A 14,784-nucleotide genomic window follows, 5' to 3' on the forward strand; every position below is an offset into this window, starting at 1 on the left:
GGGTGACGCGAGCACCAAATTTTTCTGGAAAGGTCACGAATGGTGCAGCACGTGCTGAAAGGAATGTAGTGTCCAAGACGAAAGACGGTGCACGTCAGTACACGAGGAAGAAGGGACTGTAATCGGTTGTGCATTGGACGGTAGTATTATAAGCAAACGTCACAGAAGACAGAATGGTGTCCCAGTTTGTGTGATTGAGTTGAACACATATAGACAGCATGTCGGACAAAGTTCGATAAAAATACTCTGTAAGACCATTTGTATTCGGATGGTACACTGATGTGGTCTTATGGGCAGTGTCAGAGGCCTGGAGGTCTTCACGAAGCACATACAAAAGGAATGTCCTGCCACAGTCACTCAGGAGGACACGAGCTGCACCGTGGCTTAAAACAATGCCGTGTACGAAAAACTCTACGAATTCAGAGGCAGTACCAGAGCGAAGAGCTGCTGTCTCGGCACAGCATGTCAGATGGTCCACTTAGGTAAAGAGCCAGTGGTGACCAGCGGGCGTGAGTAGGAGGGGTCTGTATAAGTCTATGCTGACAAATTCGTAAGGGGTAGACAGGCATGGTACAGGCTGCAGAGGAATGGCTGCATGGGATGTCAAGCGTTTTCTGTGTTGGCATGACATGCAGGAGCCAACATACCGTAAAAGCCCGCATACAATACGAGTTTTTTTTCCCATTATTAGCGTCCCAAATTTTCGCCTCATACTATGTGCGGATCCGAACGAAAATTTCAGTCAGAAATTTGGGCCAGAAGTTTTGGTTTTGTTATTGCTGCGTGGCTATGGCTTGACTTCATTGTTTCTGCGTGGCTACGGCTTGGCTTCCTTAATGCTGCGTGGCTACGGCTTGGTTTTGTTATTGCTGCGTGACTACAGCATCGTTTCTTTATTGTTGAGTGTTCACCTTGGCAGCACACGTGCAAACCACGCTTCGCGAAGTGCATCTATATTATTCTGCACTGAAGAACCAAGATATCCAGGCCATGACAACAGTTCTCGGCTGCTTTCAAAAGAAACATTATTTTAGCCGCACAGGACATCGGCAACAGTGCGGCCGGGAGGTAGTTTGGTGTCAATGAGGGAAGCATTCACGGATGGTGTCGACAGAAGGAAGCCTTTTTCGCGTGCAACGGAACGCGAAGAAGCTTTTGTGGCTCAAAGAGTGAAACATTCCCAGAAATCAAACTCACCCTGACAGAGTTTGTACGCCAACAGCGAGCCGCGCATCTAGCTGTGAGCATGAAGCTTATGCAGGCAAAAGCTAAGGAGCTTGCAAGAGGAAAAGGGCTTCCGAGCTTCACCTTCAAAGCGAGCAAACACTGGATTTATCGCTACATGTAACGTGCTGGTTCTTCCTTATGCCGCCAAACTTCGATTTCGCAAAAGCTGCCCGAATCATTCGAAGAACTGCTTGTGGCTTTCCGGCGCCACATCATTTCGCTACGCAAGTCCGAGAACTTCCAGCTAGGGCAAATTGGCAATGCTGACCAAGTGCCAGTTTATCTGGACATGCCTCTCACCGTGCACGAAAAGGGCTCTAGACAAGTTTATGTCTGGTCTACTGGGAACAAGAAAATGCAAGTTACTGTCATGTCGTCCGCCCTATGTCATCTTCAAGCGCAAGGCAGTGCCTAAAGGTGAGGAGCTGCCAAAAAATGTGGTCCTGAGACGCCACAAGAAAGGCTGGATGAATGAGAATCTTGTGCTCGACTGGATAAAGTTCGCCTGGTGTAGGTGGCCCGGCGCACTGTTGTCGTTGCCATCCATCCTCGTGCTGGATGCATTTCGTTGCCATTTGGCCTACTCAGTGAAGAGGCTGTTGCGCGAATCCGGCACTGAACTCGTCGTTATCCCGGGTGGGATGACGTCTCAGCTGCAGCCTTTAAATGTTTGCGTGAACAAGCCCTTCAAGGACGCGGTCAATCGGTGTTACGCAGATTGGATGCGCTCAAGTGAGCCTGCAGTGACGCCGACCAGACAGGTGAAGCGGGCTTCACCAGCCACGCTATGCGAGTGGATTGTGGACGCCTGGGCCAGCATACCAGAGGACCTTGTGCATCACACATTCAAGAAGTGCGGCATCTCGAATGTGCTCGATGGCAGAGAGGATAAGTACCTGTGATGAGGCAATAAAGGAAGAAAGAAGAAAAAGCAGATGAGAAGAAAACAAGAATACACGAGGACTCGGTAGCAGAAATAAAGAAAAAAAGAAGAAAGAAAATTAAAGCGTACAAATAAAAACAATATGATATGAAAGCAGAAGAAGCACAAAAGCGCACGCGCAGCTACATGGCCAATGGGAGAAGGAACACGTAACCGATGTGTGCGGCCCAGGTACGCTATGGGACGAAGGTGAGGAGAAGACGCTGGAGGTCGAACAGAACAGGTGGATCGCGGAGACGGCAGCAACCCAGCGGAAGCAGTTCTGCAGCTGCCGCGGCCACGACCCGTGTGCTGAGAGGGCCTCCCATCGGAAGCTACAGCTACAGGCTGATGGCACCACTTCCTGGATTCCCTGTGGCTACAATCCGCAGCTTGCGGAGTTGACCGGGCGATCTAGGCACCTAGGTCATTCAACGCTCCTGACCCCCTGACCAAGCTAACCGTGGACCGAACATCGGACACAGCGATGTCGAGTCTAAGACACATCGGCAGGCCCAACGACGTCTCGTTGGGAGCAGCGACGATGAGCTAGGTGACGTGGCCCCGTTGATAGACTTTATATGTAAATATTTTCGGCTACATAATACGTCGTGTGCGAGGACTTAAAACAATACTTTCGATTAACTAGCTTTGTTTGTAGTTGGTCGTAGGTTAGGGTTTTGCCATTGGGTTGACAACGCATGCTTTCTGGATATATGTATTTTCTTTTGCTCAGGCCCCATAAAGGCTTTTTCTGACTCAAACATTCCTTGTGTCGTGTTTACTACCCTGTGACTGTGACAGTACCCCTGGGAAGATATGTCGACAAAAAACTATCCGAAGAGAGCACAGCTGAGGAAGACAGTGATAGAAGTCCGGAGTGCAATTTAAATAAATGTTTTCCTTGAGTTTTTCTAACTCGTATTATATGCAGATAAAACTTTTTTTTTCCATTTCGCGTCCCAAAAATTTCCCCTCGTACTATATGCGGGTTGTGTACTATACGCGGGTTTATACGGTATTTGGCGGCATAGATGGAAAAGACCAGCCAGAAACAGCGCGTTTTGATACAGTTGTAGTTCTTCAGAAAACCCAAATGGCCAGCCATTGCATCGTTGTGAAATGCTTCTAAAGCTTGGAGTCAAAGTCAGCGCGGTATGACTGGGACCCATCGGTTACCGGAAGGACGGTCAAAATAATGCGCCATCTAGAAGTCTAAAACATAGAAGTTATGATCTTAAGCGACTATTGGGGGACGTGTTAAGCCAGCGAGTCGGTCGGTCAGTGTGCAGCACTATGGATCAGTACGGTGGAGCTAGACGAGGTCAGTAGACGGAAGAATGTCAACTGAGGCAACCGAGTGTACCGGGCTACTTGGCGTATGCTTGGACGTTCGGTTAGATGGTGGCGGGCAAACTGAAGGTGAAGCATGGGCATTTGGCGACAGTGGGCAACGCAACAAAATCTCAGCATCTTAAGATTTGCCGGACCTATACATGACAATGAGGTCATACTCCTGCAAGCGCAGCAACCAATGGCCGAGGCGTCCAGACAAGTTTTTTAGGGTCGACAACTAACAGAAAGCATGGTGGTCTGTCACAATTGTGCCATGGCGGCCTTGGAGATAGGGCAGAAATTTTTGTATTGACCACACGATGGCGTAGCATTCCTGTTTTGTCATGGTGTAGTTGCCCTCGGTCGGAGAAAGAGTATGACTTGCATAAGCAACGACTTGCTCTTCAGACCTCTGATTCCGCTGCAGCAGGACCGCGTCAATTCCATGCCCACATGCATCAGTGAGTAAAATAGTAGAGGTGGTTGCATCAACATGACGGAACACTGGGCCTGACTTCGACATTACTTGAGCGTCTGGCAGGCGGCTTCACAGTCGTCCAACCACACAAAAGATGCGCTCCAAGTCGGAAGTTTGTGAAGAGGCAATGTGGCGAAGTCACGAACAAAGCAGTGGAAGTAGGACGCTAGCGGACATTGCAACACTGCAGCAAATTCTTATCAGGATCAGGCTGAATTCCATGCTTATTGACGATGTGGCCCAGTACTTTAATGCTTTGGCTTGCAAATCAACATTTTTAGTATTCAGTTGAAGACCAGCCTTTGCTAGACACGTGAGAACTTCATCTAGACGTTGTAGGTGCTGGGAGAAACTCAATGAAAAGATGACAATGTCTTCCAAGTAACAAAGGCAGGTCTTCCATTTTAAGTCACGAAGTACTGTATCTATTATACGTTCAAACGTAGCTTGGCGCATTGTACAGTCCAAAAGGCATCATGTTATTAAACTAGAAAAGGCCATCAGGTGCGGCAAACACAGACTTCTCTTTATCAGGGTCACGCATCGGAATCTGCCGATATCTAGAACACAAGTCAAGGCTTGAAAACTACTCGGCACCTTGTAAAGTATCCAAAGTGTCTTTGATACGAGGCACTGGATATGTGGAGGTTGTACGCCACACAGACAAACTCTTAGCACTCCCCAAACAAGAATGCTTAAGCAAGGACGCACATTTTCATGTTGCTGAAACAAAACTTTGCTTAACTTCCAACAAAAGTTTTTCACTGCTAAGGTGTGCAGTCACTTCACATGAAATTATGCTATCATCCTTATGCTATATTTTCATATTCATTTATTATACCCTCAAGGCCTGTGAAGGCTTTACAGAGGGGAGTGGGCTACAGGTAAATTCAAACAGTAAGTCTTACAATAGAGAAATATACAACATAAAAGTACAATTTGACAAATGATTCAGTAGGAATACAATGAGCAATTACAAAAGCTATTACAAAAAAAGGACAAGATATACAAGCACATTAAACTGCATTCTAGCAAGTAATGCTGGTCAAGGCATCACGAAACAAAAGGCTATCACTGATGGACACAATGTTTGTGGGAAGGTGGTTCCACTCTAGTGATGTCCGAAATACGAATGACTGGGAAAATGTATTTGTGCTGCAAGGGATGTGAACCTTGTAAGAATCATCGATACAACGAGATACGTAGTGTGGGGTATGGATGAGTACATCACGTAGTGTTGTGTGGTGAAAAATTTTGTGAAATATTGATAAATGGGAAACTTTACGTCGAGCTGCAAGAGATAGAAGAGAAAGGCTAGTTTTCATGGCTGTTATGCTGGCAGTTCTGTTATAATTCTAAAGAATAAGACGAGCAGCATTATTCTGAACTAATTCTAATGCGTTAATTAAGTTGAGGTTATTAGACTCCCAGACTGATGCAGCGTATTCTAATTTCAGGCATATTAATGTTTTATAAAGCGATAATTTCAAAGAGTGTAAAGCCTTAAAAACGTTTTGCCTTAAGTAACCAAGAGCATGGTTAGCATTGTTCACTATATTAGTAATGTGAGTTGCCCAGGTAAGGTCGTATGTAATATGAATTCCTAAGTACTTGTACGAAGTTACCTGTTCTAAAGGAAGGTAATTTATATAGTATACCAGAGAGACATTAGGTGTCCTAGGTACATGCATAGCTCTATACTTGTTAACATTTAATTCCATTAGCCATAAATTGCACCAGTTAGATATTATATCGAGGTCCGATTGAAGATCCACTGAGTGGGCTCGGTGGCACCGCAAGGCGCACGATGCTAACTTTCGTGCTCTACTATGTACAGGCATTCCTGGGACCCGGTTTGCGCGGTGATGCCTCCTTTCCGGCTCCCTTCGGACACACTGCGTTGGTGACATCGACAGCATCGTATCAAGTTGGCCTGGCCCCTGTTGCGACCATATCACTCTTGTGGTTTGACTCGGCAACGCCCAACGTGATCCATCTTGATAAATGTTTCGGCAATCCAGCGACCTCCGAGGAACTGCATAAATTGGGACAATGCCTGCTACCACCCTTTAGTGGGCTTGGTGGCACCGCAAGGCACACGATGCTAACTTTCGTGCTCTACTATGTACAGGTTGGTGAAAAATATCGTCTTACGAAGTGTTTTAGAACCAGCTGTACATGCCTGGTGGTGTTGCCGAGCCCTGCCTGTTTGTGGTCATGTTGTATGAATGTGTCTCGCGTGGTTCACTTATTCCTAATTATGTGTGGCGACATAGAGGAAAACCCAGGTCCTGATTCTGATGTAAAGGGTAATCTTGATCCTGATTCTGATGTTCTGCAACAGATTTTACATACCATCACAGAAATTAAGGCTTCCCAAACTGAACTTCAAATTGGTATGCAGGGCGTCCTAACACGGCTGTCTCTCATTGAAAACACGCTTGCAACACTCAAAGACTGCAAAGAAAAAGTTGAAAAGTGTGAAACAACTGTTAGTGCGGTTCAAAAGTAAGTCGCACATTTATACAGTAAAATGGCCGACTTAGAGAACAGAAGCCACCGGAACAATACTGTGATATATGGTATTTCAGAAAGTAGTGATGAAGGCCTCGCATCTTTGAAGAAAAATGTCGAGAACGAAATCTTCAACAATTTGCTGAAAGTAAAAGTAAAGACTGTGGAGCGCGTCCATCGAGTTGGCAAAAGATTAGCTAATCGACATCGACCCGTCACATTGCGGTTTTTTTATTTTGCCGAAAAAATGACAGTTCTGTGCAACTGTTCAAAGCTCAAAGGCACAGACTTGTCGGTGTCGGAGGATTTTTCGTTTGCAGTTTGTGAAACGCGCAGGAAGTTATGGGAGTCCTCAAAACCAAACCGAGCATGCGGTGATAAAGTTGTGCTTCTTTTCGATAAGCTGAAAATAAATGACACGCTGTACGCATAGGATAAGCACGTGGAAAAAAGGATACCTCTTAAACAAGCGCGTTCCGAGATGACTGGTCACGAGGGTAATAGTTCAAATGGATGATGCCAAGAAAGAACACCGTCGTTTTCTTTATTGTGTTTCAACGCTCAAAGCATAGTGAACAAAAGAGATAAACTAGAGGAGATTTTATTGGCTTACGAACCTGACGTTCTAGTGATTACAGAGACGTAGCTTCATCCCTCTATCCACGACTCAGAAATAATTCCAGAAAACTATAGCCTAATTCGCAGAGATTGTGATAGCTGTGGAGGCGGAGTGGCCATCGCTATAAAGAATGGTCTAAAGTTCCAAGAGGAACAAGGTATACATAACCACGAGAGTCTCTGGTGCACAGTCACATTTCAAACCACACCTCTACTAATAGGTGGTGTATGCAGACAACCTGGGGCACCTGAAACTTGCCTTACGGAATTACACAACTACCTCCTTGAGAAAATGCATGATCGGACGAAGCTAGTACTTGTTGACGACTTCAACTTGGCAGGAAGTGACTGGGATAACCTGACCGTCAGCAATAGGGAAGCAAACAGCTGCGAACGACTTTTTGATACCATGTTAAGTTTTTCTTTATCCCAATGCGTAATGCAACCAACACGCATCCAAGAGCTTGTTTCTATTATTTTAGACCTTGCTTTGATTTCGTGCACAGTAGACAGTGAAGTTAAGGTGGAAGATGGAATATCTGACCATAAATTGATTCTAATTCATTTTCCTAATCTTAGCCTGGCAAAAAGTAACACTGAAAATTCACATATAGTTATTAAAGATTATTGCAAGGCAAACGATTGATTACCTGGAAATGAACATAGATGATTTTTACGCTGAACCTTCCGATGATGTCGAGAACTTATGGCTAAAATTTAAAGCGGCAATTTTTCACTGTGAAAAAACTTATGTACCTACGAGACGTAAGAGGACAAGGCGAAGAAATCCTTGGATAACGCAAGAAATTATTCATATGAAACGGAGACTGAAAATCCGGACGCGTAAATGCGATCCAACAGTAGTAACTAAATATTACCACGAATTTAAAAGCTTGTTATGGCAAGCAAGAAATAACTTTTTTTCACACACTTTAATAGATTTCATGACAAAGCAACCGAAAAAATTTGGCGTTACCTTGCTAAGCCAGACAGTCCAATCCGTAAGATGGAAATCAACAGCATCATTACTCCAAATATGCACACAATAGTTAACTCATTCAATTGAAATGTTTTCAATGCAAGATGCAAAACATTTCATTCAATGAAATCTTTTTGCATCTTTCCTGCCTCGATTGTCTTCTCGCCCCAGGTTTGTAATGGTTTCAATAAATGCATTGTTTTTTATAAGTGCTTGTTAAATGCCAACTGATTCATTTTAAAGCTCAGAAAACAAGTAGTAAATGTGCGGTGTACATGTACACCAGCACAAAAGCCAGGTAGAAGAACTGCTCTTTCTTCTTTTGTCACTTGCAATGAAGCTAAAATGCAGACGATGCGCAGCATTGCAGAAGGCACGGAGCTATTTTTCTCACGTGATCCAGCACATGCTGTAGCATTCCAATCACAAGATCTCTACCAAACCAGTCATCCAAATACAGTTTTTATTTATACCGAGAACTATGTGTTTTAGAAGCACGGTGTTTTGAGCGGGACTATTTTGGTCATGGAGGCAATGGGATGTCGTGCTTCGGTCATCTGGGCGGGGCATTCTCTGTGTTCTAAAGTTGTGCCCGACTATTGCTTTCAGATTCAAGCTTTTCTTTACATCCCTGTAGTTCTTTCAAAGCCCCACTCCTGATACTTTTTGTTCCTTGGGGAAGGGGAAAAGGGGGGCTCCATCAGAAAATTTCTGGGTGGGGGGGGGAAAGGATTTCGATCCCCAAACCACCCACCCGTCCCTGGCTACGCCAATGGTCAGGCTAGATGGTACGGGAACGAGCCCACTGGTTACAATCCCAATTAATGTAGGAAAAAATTTCATAGAAAAACTGGTCAGACCAGCCAGCTGGTTCAATGCCATCTCGAGATAGGAATTCTGCAGAGGATGCCTTATCTTCATTTGGATATATTGTCACCGTGACTTTGCGAACAGTAGTGCTGAGCTCAAAGGGGAATGGAAAGCGGGTATGGCATAGGTCAGCAAACTCACTCGTGAGTCAACTCACTTAGACTCACTCAAACTTACACTGAGCCACGAGTGTGGGGCTGGCCGAGTAGAAGTCTGGTGAGTCCGAGTGGGACCTAAGTAAAAAAATAGATCTGATTATTTTCTGACTATATGGTGAATTGGAAAAAGGCATCGTTAAATTGTTGCGAAGGCGGCAACATCAAACGTTTATCCTAGCGGCGCGCACCATACTCCAAACGACTGTATCGAGAGAAAAGGACCCATCACAGGACTGCACGACCGCCATGTTATCGGCAGCTCAATGGTCGCACATATACGCTGAACTTCCCCATTCCTTCACACAAACATGCACGTACACACACATACGAGCTTTACGTACGTTCCTGTAGCTCCAGTCTGAAGCCATCACAGCAGCAACAATGCTCAGACTAGACGTACAACCACTTCCACTGCCCTCACTGCCTGGTGCTTCTTGTCTTGCTCGTAAATGTATTTGTCCACATTTCGCTCCTCCGCGGTACTACGGCGTGAGTTTGGAAGGGAAAGGTGGAAAATCTCGCAGGGAAACGCCAAGCATTGTACGCAATGCAAGCATAGCTTTCGCTTCCACCACTGGCGCCACAGGATCTGGCGATAACTGACCGTCCTCACAAAGATGAGGTGAAAATGAGGTCACGCATCGCCAGACCTGGCGGCGACGGCAACATTGCGAGAAGCAAGCATATTCGATGCCGAGTGCCAAGTTTGGTCAGTTCAGTTAGCATGAATGTGCGCTCGACCTAATTTCTTTGTACTGCACGCATGCTGCTTAAACTGAGTGTTTGCACTGATGCCTTGTGCAAATGCGTTCAGTGTAACTTAGACAAAATGCCAATGTCACCGCCTGGAGTGTCTGTATATTAATCACAATTGCAATACAAAATTCTGGGTGTATGAGCAAAAAAAAAGAAACAATATGATTAAGAGGCATGCTGTAGGACGGAGCTCCAAAATAATTTCGGCCACTCATGCTTCTCTCACGTGCACATCAATCTAAGTACACTGGCAATTGTGGTAAGTTTCTGTGGGCACGTCGTGCTACGTCTTGCTTCACGCCTTATCACAAGGCCGAAATGCACAGTCGAAAGCAAGCAGCAATACCAGCAGGCGGAATTGCTTCGAAACAAGCTGCTTTGGTGAGCCAGCCAGAAAATGATAAACATTATATAATCCATCAATTTCGAAGTAGATCACGCATTTCCAGCACATGACAATCTGTTACAAGGACATTCCGCTTCTACGTTCTCACTTGAATGTAGCGAGTGTATGTCTGCAGAAAAAAATTAAGCATTTGAGAAAATCTACACTCCAACATGCACTTTGACCCTTGTCCACACCTTGAGCCCCCAATCCGTGAAAAAGCATAAAGCAGCGCAAGAACATTCTTTCCTCGCCTCATCCAAGCCGCAGCAACAGTACCAGAGCGCCCGAAAGCCTCCCCAATGCCTCGGTTGCGAGCGCTACAGTGCAGAGGAGGAGCCAGCCATGCCCGCCTCCGACGTTATGCTCTCTCCATGCGATAGGCATGGCAGGAGAAAAACCAGCCGGCGCATGCATATCTCGGAGGCCATGGTTTAAAGTATTTAAGATATTTAAGATATTCAAGATATGGAACTTTATGTAGAAGGCAGCGAGTGTAGCGTAGTGTAATTTACTGGGGCGTGGATCGAGACACCATCTGTTCGCGCTCATAAAGGTGCAAGGTGGTTATCTTGAGCAAAGTTCCCCTTTCCGCCTGCTGCTTATCGCGGAAGTATAGTGCCCGAACACAAACAGAAATTCCAGTCAGACGCTTTGAGCAAGCCTTCCCATTTCTTAAGTTCTTTTTTCCACAATGACTGAGGCCTTCACCAAAACTCTGGCATATGATATAGGAATTTCTACATATCAATAGGGACCATGTGATGCCAGCCAAGAGGGTATATGGCAGCGTACCTCTAGCTCTGTTTGCACTTGGCTGGATGGTAATTTGCATGTTGCAGGCATCCTTCCAATAATTTGAATCATGAAAGATCTATAACTGCTCTGTAAACTGGAGTGTTCCCAAACATTAGTAATGATTTTGTTAATTTACAAGCATGCAATTCCCACGTCGATGTAGCTGATGCAAAGCACATTGGTGTTCGCTCCATGAGTGACTGAGCACACTTGCTGCTGTATACGGAATCCCCGTATCGACATCACCGACGCCAAGCTGAAAGTTACTGCCCATGTTGTTTTTGTGTTCTCTTCCAGTGCTTCTTCCCCCTCGTCCTATTCTTCCTCTTCCCCGTCTTTATTTGTGGTCAATATCATATGCAGTGCAAGGCAGTTTGTTTCCCACTAGACTTGGCACTCAGCATGCTGCCTAACTAATCCTCTCGCTCGCCTTGTCTAGCTAGACATTCCCCCCTTGAATGCAGTGTCGACAAGCAGAAAACCGTGACATTTGCAAAACCTAGAGCTAAACACAGTAGCCAACATGCCTGCACAGCCTGCTTGACGTTGCTTTGTTAGTGCACTACAAGCACAGTGAAATATGTCCACTGAAGTGTGGTACTGTAGCAGCTGTGAACAGGGCAACAGTGTGGTGTCCAAAACGTGGATGCATCACACGACACGTCATGCAATGCACAGTAACCTCCCTCCAAGTTGCCCTCATCATTTCCACAGCTGTACTGTACTATGTTCGCTCTAAGGGAGCTCAGAGCCGCGACACTTTCGTCCTAAGATGTGCTACCACACGCCGCATGAAAATTATGACAGTCAGTTGTTTGTGATAACTGAGCACTTGTTATAACTCAGACGGTTATTAGTGGGCTCGACTTATATGGCTTGTTTGTGCGTTATAGGCCACCACCAAAAGACGAACTCTCAAAGCTGCTGGCAACCACCCACCTTGTGCAACGTGTCCGTGACCATCATGACGCCAGTCTCATGCTGCCCGATCGCGGTGACCAGTCCCTGCCAAAGCTCGAGCCCGTGCTGTGGGATGGCAGACACTGCCCGCTTGTCAAAGAAGTGCCGGTTTATCTGCACGAAGCCCAGGTGCTCGAGGTTCCGGCGCATCTGCGTGTTAAGCAGTCGCAGCACCTCGGGGTTGTTGGGCGCCAGCTGCTGGGCCCACTTGATGCGGATCATGATAGGCGCGCCGTCAGTGGGCCGATAGGCCTGCAGCTCCAGCGGGTCGGGCCTGAGCAGCGTGGGCGTCTTAAGGTCCGACATGCCGTCGAACACGAAGCAGCGGCCGAATCGCTCGCGGAAATCGTTTATCAGGGTGCGCCGCACGCGGCTTGACTCGACCAGTGGCAGGAAGTCGACGTGGTACTGGTGCACGCACCACTGGGGCAGTGACACCAGCCGGAAGTAGTTGGCCAGCAGCTGGACGGGGTTACCCGTGTTGCCGCACTTGTCGGTCAAGTGCTGGGGCCGCGTGGCAAGAATGGCCAACTCGTTGCGCTGGCTGCACTGGGTGCCATGGCCCGCCTGGGAGGCAGCCGCCTGGGCCTGTGGACTAGTCATGCCCGTGAAGTTCTGTCAAGAGGAAATGGTTGTCTCAAGTTGTGTGTGAGATATTAAATTTCCAGATGCATAGATTCGTTTCTTATTAGTCAAAATGGCTGAAGTCATGTCGTTGCAAAGCACGTCAATATGGAACTGAGCTGTTTTGCTGTATCACTTCAGCACTTTAAATGATCTGGTAATCTTTTGGGATTCTACTTGCTGCAGTAGCTCAATGGCTGAAGTCATGTAAAAACTAGTACATTTAGAACAAATACAAAATGAAGAAAAGGTAAGCATAGGGGCAAGAAACTGTGTCCCAAATTGTGTATAACTAAATGTGTGCATGGAGCCTTCAGCCAACCTGTGAAGGTTAAAATTCGTAAATATCCCTCACGCATTTGAAAGAACTTTGCCCCAAGCACACACCTTCTGTGGCATACACGCGTGCTAGTATTTGATCCCTGTGAATAACCAACTAGCCTGAATTTCAGCTCTAGTGAAATATGCATTTTATTAACAATGATTTAGCTTCACTGCAGCATTCACGCAGTAGTAAACTTGACACAGTAGAGATTGAAAGCAACTTTTTCAGTGACTTTGCTGATGCAGGTTTCACCACTTTACAAACTATTCCGAATAAACTGGCTCGAACCAGTAGCCTTCTGGTATATGGGCTGATCATTTATAAGTTTTCCATAATTTTTAAAGATCGCCTGTTGCTGCATGATAACCTAATTCTAATACTTGGCCTGGATTATGCAGGGAGGCGGACATGACTTGCACGAGAAAACGAAACGCATATAGACTTATTAAATAAATTGACTAATTACCTCGCTAATTAATTACTTTAAGGCACATATTGCCATTTAGGAATTGTATTCGGCGAGTTTGGAAGACATCCACTTGGAAGGAACTTAAAGACTGACACCAGTTTGGAGATATGTTCCATCAAGCTCGTCGTGAAAATTCAGTTGTTCCCACACCTTTTTTAACAAAACATTCTTTTCTGCAGTGGTGGTGGTGGTAACAACTTTATTAATAATCCGGCAAATTCGTGGCCTGGGCCTAGGCCGCCCCCGAGGAGGTCCGGAGATCCTGTCTCCTCGCCGCCTCACGGGCTTGCTGGATGGCCCATAGTTGATTTTCGAGGTTTGAGCTGCACAACGCGGCCGTCCATCGCGCCGCAGCTTCATCTGGGGAAACTGCATTGTCTTTGCATATAACGTCACATTCCCAGAGAATGTGTCTAAGAGTTGCGTGAGCCCTGCTGCATAGCTTGCATTTATCATCTGAGTAGACGTCCGGATATATCCTCCTGAGATGGACAGGGTTGGGGAAGGTCTTTGTTTGTAGCTGCCGCCAGTCTACCGCTTTTCTGCAGTGAAGCACAAAAATAAATGGAACCCCTGCGTATTTGAACCCACACTTTGAGAAATATCTCAAAACTGGTGTAATCCTGCAAATTCAGTTCAAGTGGATACTTCTTGCAAATGCACCAGCTACAATTCATAAATTGCAGCCAAGGTAATTAAGAGGGTAATTAGTCCATTTCTGTTAATCTACTGACTATGTGGTTTGATTTCTCATGCTAGTAATGACTGCCTCATCATATAATCTCGTCCAAGGACAAGAATTATGCTATCTGCCACCGGGTGATCTTTAACTAATCTGAATATGTTGAAAATTATCACCCCATATAGTGCCTTGCACTGCAACAAAAAGTCAACGTGAATACCATCACAATTCCATTTTTGGAAGCATTTCTTACAGTCCCGCACCAGCCCATCTTTCAAAACCTTTAAAAGATTTTCGCGAACTGAATTTAGTTTCTGCAACGCATGATGTGACATTAATACCAACGCAGAAAAAGCCCGAACTCATCGTTTACAAAACTGAATTTGTTTTCTGCTATACACGATTCAGCCTTAATAAGAATGTACAACAGGCGCACATGTGCAGTTTACAAAAGATTCGTGAAGCTTGGAAGGTAGGCATATGAGCGTTGAAGTACCAATTTGAATGGATGAAGTTTATATTTGTTAAGGAAAAGGGGGGAATTAAAGTATAAAAAGAGACTACCCATGCAACACAAAAGATTTCTTATAGCGGTCTAGAAGATGTCTTTGCACGAAAACACAGAGGGCCTTGTAGTAGTCTAGACAAGTAGGTAGTCATTTACCCTACAAGCTTCTAAAAAAA

The 14,784-nt window shown here is 45.6% G+C and overlaps 2 protein-coding genes across 2 annotated transcripts in view; one reads left to right on the forward strand and one right to left on the reverse strand.

The window, feature by feature from the left end:
• Window positions 1–14,784, reverse strand: part of LOC135900501 (piwi-like protein 1) — a 69,033-nt gene that overhangs the window by 45,844 nt on the left and 8,405 nt on the right. The window contains exon 2 of the mRNA XM_065429981.2: window positions 11,980–12,615. Coding sequence (XP_065286053.1) covers window positions 11,980–12,615 — 636 coding nt within the window. The remainder of the gene's footprint in view (window positions 1–11,979; window positions 12,616–14,784) is intronic.
• Window positions 1–14,784, forward strand: part of LOC135900500 (uncharacterized) — a 223,442-nt gene that overhangs the window by 24,732 nt on the left and 183,926 nt on the right. The gene's annotated exons all lie outside the window — the stretch shown is intronic.

Source organism: Dermacentor albipictus, chromosome 5, assembly GCF_038994185.2.
Source record: "Dermacentor albipictus isolate Rhodes 1998 colony chromosome 5, USDA_Dalb.pri_finalv2, whole genome shotgun sequence".
Lineage (NCBI taxonomy): Eukaryota > Metazoa > Arthropoda > Arachnida > Ixodida > Ixodidae > Dermacentor > Dermacentor albipictus.